The sequence below is a fragment of the Lichenostomus cassidix genome, chromosome 2, assembly GCF_008360975.1.
Source record: "Lichenostomus cassidix isolate B80296 chromosome 2, HeHo_3.0, whole genome shotgun sequence".
NCBI classification, from domain to species: domain Eukaryota; kingdom Metazoa; phylum Chordata; class Aves; order Passeriformes; family Meliphagidae; genus Lichenostomus; species Lichenostomus cassidix.
Window position 1 is genome coordinate 119,971,274 of NC_139482.1, and position 9,953 is coordinate 119,981,226.

Sequence of the window (9,953 nt, forward strand, 5' to 3'; positions counted from 1 at the left end):
AACTGAGTGATTACCTAGAATGTGGGGAAAAATTTACTATTTTGTGAAGTATTTTATGCTTCCTTTGGTAAAAAATACCTGAAGATGTTCAAAGCTGGAAGCAATTATCCAGCTCAGAGGTCCCCAGCACTGGAAAGACATGAACCTGTTGGAGTGAGTCCAGAGCAGGGCCATTAGGAAGATTAGGGGGATGGAGCATCACTCCCACGAGGAAAGGCTAAAAGAACCAGGATTGTTCAGCCTGGACAAGGGAAGACTTCAGGATGACCTAACTGCAGCCTTCCAGTACTTAAAGGGAGCCTACAATACAGATGGAGACGGACTTTTTACAAGGGCATGTAGGGCCAGTACAAGGGGCAATGGCTTCAAACTGAAAGAGAGTAGATTTAGATTAGATTTTAGGAAGAAATTATTTACTGTGAGGGTGGTGAGGCACTGGAAAGGGTTACCCAGAGAAGTTGTAGATGCCCCATTCCTGGAAGTTAGAGGGGCTAGTTCAAGGCCTAGCTGGATGGAGCTCTGAACAACCAGGTCTAGTGAAAGGTGTTCATGGCAGGGGCATTGAAACTTGAGTGTATCTTTAAGGTGCCTTCCAACTTGGCCATTCTATGATTCTGTGGTCTTAAAATTATAAGAAAATATTTACACTTGCTGCTTCTTTACATAGAAAGACTTTCATACAGCTTTCCAGTGCACTACAACCAAGCAGGAACCCTGCCCACTCAACAGCACGGAGCTCAGTTTGTCATTTACTGCATGTTTAATTACACCAAAAGTAACTTAATTGCTGCAACTCAAAACTTAACCTGTCACCTGTAAAAATCCTTCCCATTTTTCTTCCTCCAAATGAAGGTTAAGCAGTATCTACATGCTACTGATTCAAATTATGGCTCTTTGAAACATGACTACAAAGTGAACCTGGCAAATGCTGCCACTTCAGAAGAGTATCACAGAAAGACCAATTGAGACAACAGACTGTTTTGTGCAAGACTGTTTTATTAACAGACCAGACTTCGAAATATTGCAGCTGGGCATCTTTATCTGCAAGGCAAAAAATAAAAAAGTATCATTAGGCACATGAAGATCTAAAACAATTCTGGCCACATGAAGAAGTAATACATTTTTACAGTTTATAATTTGGGCTGAAAATACTCATTTTATTTCACTGGATTTAAGATTGCAGTAGTCATACACACAATAACGAACTTCTACATTAACATCTCTTCACTGAAAATAGATTTTGAGTACCAGACCTAACAGGATAAACATTTCTACTTTGAACAATTGGTACCTATACTTGATATTTAAAGACATGCCAAGACATTGTGCATATTCTAACTTTTGCTCCACTCTCATTATTAAGCACACTTCAGAGACTGTTTACATACAAAAATGAAAGCAAGAAAGCAGACTTGGGACAACTTCCTGTGAAGTTTGCTCAAAAGATTAATGAAATTCAGTATGTTGCCAATACTGAATTGTCAACATTTGCTTTCAAATATTATGCTCTTTCCTCCCAATCTATACAAAGGAATCAGTACTGGAAGTCTATTTTTTTAATCCATTTGAGACTATGGCTTATGTAATAAGTAGCAAGAAGTAAAGACAAATAGCAGGAAACTACCTACTTATAGGAAAGAGGAATACTCTTCTTCAAATACACAGCCTTTCATAATGACATTACCTGGAAAGTACTGCCAGTATATCACCTGAACCTACTACTCCAGTTGGCCCATGGCCCCAGCAGTAACATTCTTTTATTTTCTATGTGTAGGCTACTTGTATTTTAAAAATGCATTCTATTCACAACAGCAGGAAAAGAAGGTAGAAGAGACAAGAATAATCAGCTATCTTAGTTACGTAGGTGGAAAAGCCTAAGAACTATTTATAAGCATAAAATAAGAAACTGCAAGGTCTCTTACCAAATTAAAACATGAAGTTCTAATGTATGCCACTTATATGGGATGCTGAGCTACAAGTCCAGTGAAAAACATGAGCATCCAGATGAATGAGTATCTCTTGTTTCTCTGCAAGTATATCAACCCTCACAGGCATTTACAGTAACTGCCATAGCAAACTATAAGCTTCCCTCCTGTAGGAAGGCTCCTGAAAACAGGACTACCGTTATACATCTGATGTTTAGCAGGAAGATGGAGGAGAAAGGACCTACACTGACAAAAAAGCTGCAGTGTTTCCATTAAAAACAGCATTATGCTCAGAAACCAGACAGAAGCATAAGGTTAAACTAGTTTTCCCTCAGCCTTGGTTATACACTAACTTCAAGGACACATCTGCCTTCTTCCAAGTTTCTGCCACCAGCAGCAAAATTTCTACAAGAATAGTAGTGGGAGTAACTTAACATCACCCCAGGCACAAAATGTTGCAGTAATTCTGCTTTTTAAAGTTACCAACATCTTCCCATAGCCGAGCTAAAAGCCTTGCAAGAACACTGGTCCCCAGTAAGGAACTATTTTCCTAAAGTTCAAATTTCCACATGCCACATAACTGGTGCTTGAAAACTCTGCTGACTTCACAGATGGGAGATAACAGCACAACATGCAAGGAGCTTGAACTGAAGAAATCAGCAGCCTACAAAAAAAGCTTTAAGAATAAACGCTGTCAATCAAATGGAAAGTATTTCCTAGATCTCCTTTAGCTCCTTGGACAGACAGCAGACCCCAATGAGCCCAGTTTGCTGTGCCTTTGCTGTAAGAGTATTTTTTAAAGACTTGCGAGGCAAAAACCAAAACAGCAAAACAAAGCAAGGTAAAACCTTCCTTTCAGAAACTAATTTCTGAGAGTTCATCCAAATGTAACTCAACGTGTTTTGAACTGTAAAGTCACAACACTACTCATTTTACTTTTATGAACCAATCCTCTGAAGCTAGAAATTCCTAAGTAAACTGCACATCTGATCTAAAAGAAAAAACCAGAACCCTACAAAAACCAACCAAACAACAAAAAGCCCACACCAAATAAATCCCAACAAGCCAACTAAAAAAACCATTTTGACTTTGGAGGAATCATTTTGGGTAAACACCCTAACACGATGAAGTTTTCTTAAATTTCAGCATACCTGTCAAACCAAATGAGTGAAACTAAGATATGGGCAGCACCAAAGCTAGTTTAGTGTCTAAAAAGCAAAGGGAAGTACAAGAACTCTGAAAAAAGTGTTGGCTTTGAATGGCAGAGACTTCTCACCAAAGCAGAGACAGCAGAATGACAGCAATAGGTAAGACCGATTGTTTGGAGTAGGTCCTACACTTAGGACTCAGCTATTACTGTTAAATCACTGTAAGTGTTAATAAACCTTCTCATTTCTAAAGAACAGACTACTCAAATGGGCAAATCAGTCTTTCAAAATTACCAACTTGGTCACTACACATGAAAACTTTGAATGAATCATTCTGAAGCTTGACCAAGCTGAAAATCTGGACCATTCCTTACCAAGCTTTTCTAAAAAACCTGAAAAAAACCACCTTACTTGCAATCACAAGACTTCCATCAAAATAACAGGTCATTAATAAGGGTTGAAAGTTTTAGTCAAGATCTCAAGGCTTCCTATCATAAAACCAAATAAATCTTTAAAACAAGTTATTGGTAATGTTTGTATTTCCGAAATGTATCAGCTACACTGACAATTTAACTTCCCAAATGTTTAGGCTTTAGTAAGACTTCCAAAATAAAACCAGAACACTGTATTGTTCAAATAGCTTTATACTGTAGGTACCACCCAAGAATGAGTAAGCATCTATTAAACTTGAATGTCTGACAAATAATGACAGCGGCCTGCTCAACAGTTGATTGCCTTGGGCAGTATCTCACCATTAGTTCATTCGCCTTATGAGTCTGTTGATCTGGTCTTCTCTGTTACCAGCATCTCCACCTTCCACAAAGTGGATCGTTTTCTTCTTCATTCCACCCCGAGGAGAGGATAACTTGAAGGGCCACAGGAAGTTGTTCACCACTTTGAAGTTCTTGCCAACAGTGTAAATTTCATGGATCACATCTTCCATGCAGATGATGCCAAGCTTTCCTAAAATTCAGACATAGTTTTCAGAAAGACTACAGAGGCACTGGTCAATAACAAACTAAAAATTATCACATCATTACTGTCATGCCTACTTATCTTGATAAACTTCAGGAAGTCAGAAAGCACTCACTCTGTCATGAAACTGAATGACTGACTTTTCCAATTAAAATGGATTAGATGCAGCCAAGTCAACATTTAGTTGGCACATTTGGCAAGAGGCATCAGTTTCAACTGTTAAATATTTGCTGCCAGCAGTGAGGAAAAACAAAAAATTATCCGCACTTAGTGCATCTTGGGAAAATAGACTGTTCTTTGAAGAAAAGCTAGATTAAACACACCTAAATCATAGCTATGTGTAACTCAGGAAAACTCACTGCACTATCAAGTTAGGCTGCTAAATAATGCTACAGCATGTTTCCTTAATGTCTTTCCAGAGTCTTCAGCAATATGCTACATGTTAACTCTCATAAAATACAGCGATAAAAAGGGATTACAACAGAATCAGGAACAACATGTACCGGTAGAATCTGTTTTTCTATTGCACAGGAAATGGAATATGCATGACACAGCCTCATTTGAAGCAAAATGCAAACCAAGTGCCAAAAAAGGGGAGAGACTTAAGTGGTCACTTTCACTCATTCTGGCATGACTGCAAAAGAAGGCAGCTTCCTGGAGCAGCCCATATCCCAACACCTGTTTTGTTTTTACTGAATACACTGATCACTTTTACTACCCAGCTCTTCTTTCAACAAGTTTAAAGAGTCTGTTTACCATATCACAAACGTCAAAGACACAATGTCTAATATTAAAGTCTGAAAGTTCAAAGCTATGATGATTCTTTCATGCTACAGCACTTTTTACTACTCGATGTTCCACTGAACCCTTACAGGTCAAGGAGTTTACATTTAACATTACAAATTAAAAAAGCTAAAATCTGATTCTTTAAAGCTGTTTTCAATACTTTATGATGGAAGTTACTTCCAGCTTGCTTTGTATTAAGCAATTAAGACAGAAGTAGAGATCATGACCAAACACCATTGTACTCCAGTGACACCTAAGGACAGATGTCCAGCTCAGCACTGACCACCCAAGGCAACCAGCTGGTTTCCCATTTTGCTCAGCAGAATTTACCAAGGCGTTTCTGGATCAGGCGGTTGTCAGTCAGAGCAATGCGCTGCTTGTTGATCTTGCCATAACCACGCTTGTAGATCAGCTCATGCACAGACTTCAGGTTGGGGTAACTGAAACAGTCGTATTAAAAATAAGAATTGTAAGGCTTTGCAAGCCACACTTCAAGTTAACACTAACATCCCTAATTTCGAGTTCCATACCTTAGAAGAACTTAAGATCATTTCAGCATGTCCCAAATGTAAATACAAAAGCAGATCTTACACCAAGTTCTCAAGAACACCAGTATGAGACTGCAATCACATCTAGCAACGACTACCTCTGAAGCACTGCCTTAATCATGTTTTCAACTCAAAGACTGAGAAGTCTAGCACAGCAAAATGCAAAAGCTGCTCAACATTGCACCCTGACTAGGTACAACTGGGCCTTTCACTCACCCCCAGGCAATGTAGGGTTCAACAATCCGCAACATGTTGATAGAGGCTTTGTTGAGTTTTACAAAGGTGCCATTAAAAATCTGCCGCAGGCGAAGAAGTTGCAGAACCTTGCGGACCTTCGGGCTGACACCATTGGTACTGGAGAATAAATGAAAAAGTACGAGTTATCAACATCCCAGAAACACTAAGTATCAGGTTGAAAAGACTCCAAAACACAATAGCACCGTTCCCATGTGAAAACACACTTCATGCATTACATAAAGCAAGTTCAATAAATTAACTTACTATCCCTATTTACTTCAGTATGGAGTTAAAACATCTATTTCCATCAAACGAACTAAGTACTACACTCCAACAATTTAGAACTAGGCTTCTGCTTTCCTGAATGTAATTCCTCCAATCACACCTTTTTTTTAGTTTTCTGTAACACTTTACCAGCACAGAACAAAACAAACACTTTAAGAAAAGCTCAGCAGAATGTTTGGGAATAGGGGCATGTAATTTTGTCAAGTTAAAGGTGAGAAAGAGTAACTCTCTGCATGTATTTGCAGCATTGCCTTCTTAAAAATCAGGGATCCCTAAAGACAGTGGACAACAAAACGATTTAGCCCTTAATTAAACAAACCCCTATGGCACATATAACACCTGCCAACAACTTCTCAAGCCACTGGTTAAAGGCTTTATCTTGTTAATGCATTTAAGCCCTCAAAACAGAGGTAACAGGAAAGCCAACTTCAGTGCTTTTGAACAAAAACACCTGTATCCAACCTTACCCTCTTATCCTGATCACAAATGCCAGTTTTGGCTCAGCTGGGACATAGTAATTGCCAGCTTTCCGGGCCATCCTGGCCATACGGATCTCCTGCCTGTACATGTGTCTGTACTCCTTGTGGTAAGCCTGGGCTTTTGCATAGATGAGCTTCCTTTGTGCCTTGCGGTACTGCAATAAATTGGAAATCGCTGAAAGTTAGATAATGCCTTTTAACATGCAAAAATCACCTTTAAATAACATGCTATATTCTAGAACTGCCCATGAGTAACACAAATCAGAATCACACTGCTCAAAACAACCCCCAGTCATGCTCCAGAGAACCTGGCAGGCTGTTATACAGCACTGCTACTCTGCCTTAAACAATGTTTAATTCCTGACTCTTCATCAGACCTGTGGTGATGAGGAATAATGGGTACAAATTGAAAGAATGAAAATTCAGGTTAGATATAAGGAAGAAATTCTTTATTGCGAGGATGGTGAGACACTGGAAAAGGTTACCCCAGGCTGTTGCAGATGCGCCAACAATGTTCAGAGACAGGCTGGATGGATCTCTGAGCAACCTGGTCTAGCAGAAGGTGTCCCTGTTCATGGCAACAAGGTTGGAACTGGATGATCTTTAAGGTCTCTTCCAGCCCCTTAAAGTTCTAGGATTCTCTGATCATACATCAACCTCCCCCTCACAAAGGCAATAACCTCTTGTCCTGTATAAGACTAACTTAGTGTTACAGACAACTGTACACTTTACCCTTAACTCTGCCCAGAACTGGTTTGTTATCAACTACTAAAAGCATGTTTTAGGTCAAAACACTAAGAAAATACCAACATGCTTGTTCTAAATGCTGTGAACTTCTGTACTGTATCACATCAGCAGTAGCAACAGCTGATAATGCAGCAGATAAGCAATTTGACTCAAGGGGTCAGTGAATAATAACCTTTTTTATAGCCAAAATCTTCTTCTGACGTTTGGCTTTCATGACCGCATAGGCCTGCCGCTTCTTCAGCAGGCTCTCGGGCACAGAGGGCACCTTCTTTACTCTAAATGAAAACAGAAATAAGAGTTTTTAGCTGATCGAAAGAAACTCAAACACATTACATGTGACAAACATCAAAACTCTCAAACACAAGAGGTGTGCAGGCCTCGCTGCCTTGAGCCACTTCACTGTGTCTTCCTCATCCCCACTGTCGCCAGACCTACAACAGTGTCCCAGGACAGTTCCCTGCGACTGAACTGAGTGATTTTCTGGTTCAGAATCTGCACCATTCACATTTTATACCACACAAGGAACCCTGACAGACCATCCAGAGCTGCACACAACCTACCTGGATCACTGCAAAGACTTGTCCTACTTTGCTACAACTGGGAATAAAACGAAGTCATTTCAAGACAGTTTGTCTCTGATTAACGAACATTTTAACAGGTGCTCGAAGAGCAAAAGCTAAGTTAGCAGTACTGTGAAATTTATTTCATGGGACTCTCAACCTGCTCAGATTATGACAGAGTGGGTCAGGTTGGAAGGGACCACGGAGGGTCATCTGGTCCAACTTCCCTGCACAAGCAGGGTCATCCCAGAGCACATGACACAGGATTGTGCCAAGATGGGTTTACAGCATCCCCAGTGAGGGAGACTCCACAAACTCTGGGCAACCTCTTCCAGTGTGTGGTCAGCTGCATGGTAAAGAAGATCCTCCTCAATTTCAGGCAGAACTTCCTGCACACCAGTTTTGCCCCATTCCCTCATGTCCCAGAGGTTTTAAATTCTTAGATGAGACAAAAGCTCTCAGAGCAGCGTTTACAGAGCCACAATCACCCTGGGGAACGCCTGCACCAGCACGGCCAACAATCACTCCCTGCTCCAACACCAACACAGCCCTGCCCACCCGCTCAGCCCGGAGGAACTCGCCGACCCGGCCCCAAATTCCCGGCGGTGACGGCGCTCGGGGCCTCTCTCCCTCCCCGTCCCGCCAAGGGCCGGCGGCCGCAGCCGCTGTGTGCACACGGGCCGGGCCAGCGGCGACTCCATCTCCACCGCGCCGGGCCCTCCCCTCCCACCACTCCCAGCCCCGGCGGAGGCGCGGCGGCCCCGGGCGCGGTATGGGCAGCGCTCAGGCGGCGCGGCGGCCGCGGATGGCGGCGGATAGCAGAGGATGGGACGAGACTCACTCCTTGTCCGCCATGGTCAGCGCCGGAAGAGAGGGGCGTGCGCGTGCGCGGCGCGCTCTTAGCTCATTCGCCAGCGCAGGCGAGGCCCTGCCCGTCGGTAGGACCCCGGGTTTGGTCGTCCGCTATTATGCCTGACCGCCGTGCGAGCGCCGGGGAGTCCGGCGAGTGCCTGAGGTAAAAGTGTCCGGGAACTGCTTCCGCCCGGCGGGGCCGGAGCCGGGTGTATCCTGGGGTGGGCTGTGTCCCGGGACTGACTGTGTCCCGGGATCGGCTGTGTCCCGCACCGACTGTGTCCTGAGCACTGGCTGTGTCCCGGGCCGGGCGGGAGCCGCTCCGCCGCCAGCCCCGGCCTTCCCTGCTGAGAACGGGCTCTGCGGTGGTCGGGCTGCCAGGCGTTTCCTGTGAGGCAGGATTTCCCCTATTCCAGCCTTAAACCCCGTCCTTAATGCCTACGGGACGCCACCTCGCGCCCGCGCTCAGAGCCGGGCGGGATGGAGGCTGAGCCGGGAGAACGCTGCTCCCGCTGCCCCCGGCCCGGCTGCAGCCCCCGGCCGCCCGCGAGGGAAGCGGGGCCCCGCTGGTAGCGCGGTTCCCCTGCTTCAGCACCGGGACCGAAGCGCTTCCTGCAGCGGAGCCCGGGGATGCCAGGGGTGCTCCCGTCCCTGCGGCTGGAGGGAGCCCCGCCGGAGTACGGCTGCCGGCCGTGCCGCCCGCTGCGCTCGCAGGATCGTTTAGCGGGGCGCACGGGGAAATGGGAACCACGGGCTCCGTTTCTGCCGGGATGTGCTTTCATTAGGTTGGGCATCCTTTCTGTTCGCCGTACGGAATCATTAACTGCACTGTGGAGAAGGGAGGGCGGTTCGGGAAGCAGCGCTGCCCAGCAGAGCAGCTTGGAAGGCTGCTCAGGGTTGTGGCTCGTAGGTCTGATCCTGTGCGCGCCTGCCTGTGCTAAACCACCCAGGGAGACACAGGCACATCATTGCACACAGGGAAATAATAGAAATTAGTGGAACTCTGAGCAGCAAAGAATTGTCCAGTGTAAAAAAAAAAGTGTAGACAGCAGGGCTGGGGATAAGGAATGCCAACCTCTGCATTTACTGACTTTATTTGCCAATTAATAGCACGCAGAGGTGTCGGGCGGCACTGAGAACGTTATTGGGAGTGCTTTGGATCCTAGTTACAGGTGTATCAATGTTCATTTTTTTACAATATTGTTATTTTATGCTAATACAGACGCTTGTATCACTTGATCTCATTACCAGTGTTATAAAAGGGGAGGAGGGATTAAAATCAGCACGCGAAAACACCTGCAATATCGAAGATTGTCTGCACTTTCTTCCAAAACTTTTGAACTCGAATTTCTGCTCAATCCGAGAGGCAGCGTTCACAAACACAAAGTTCCAACTTTTCTGAAAACTGGCG

General features: G+C 44.1%; 1 protein-coding gene across 1 annotated transcript; it reads right to left on the minus strand.

Annotated features, from left to right (window-relative positions):
• Positions 1 to 976: 976 nt before the first annotated feature.
• On the minus strand, positions 977 to 8,670 carry RPL7 (ribosomal protein L7). The gene is made up of 7 exons (XM_085053040.1): positions 8,532 to 8,670; positions 7,303 to 7,405; positions 6,372 to 6,538; positions 5,599 to 5,736; positions 5,165 to 5,274; positions 3,826 to 4,036; positions 977 to 1,041 (listed from the first exon to the last, which is right to left on the minus strand). The coding sequence occupies exons 1-6, from the start codon at positions 8,543 to 8,545 to the stop codon at positions 3,828 to 3,830; spliced, it is 741 nt and encodes a 246-aa protein (XP_084909166.1). The 5' UTR covers positions 8,546 to 8,670; the 3' UTR covers positions 977 to 1,041; positions 3,826 to 3,827.
• Between the last annotated feature and the right edge of the window lie 1,283 nt (positions 8,671 to 9,953).

Bases quoted from the DNA above. Each gene is read 5' to 3' on its own strand.
- RPL7 (XM_085053040.1), bottom strand. The intron at 5,737-6,371 runs GTAAGGTTGGAT...TTTATTCTCCAG, and splicing joins TTTGTGATCAGGATAAGAGG to TACCAATGGTGTCAGCCCGA. The intron at 4,037-5,164 runs GTAAATTCTGCT...TCTGAATTTTAG, and splicing joins CCTGATCCAGAAACGCCTTG to GAAAGCTTGGCATCATCTGC.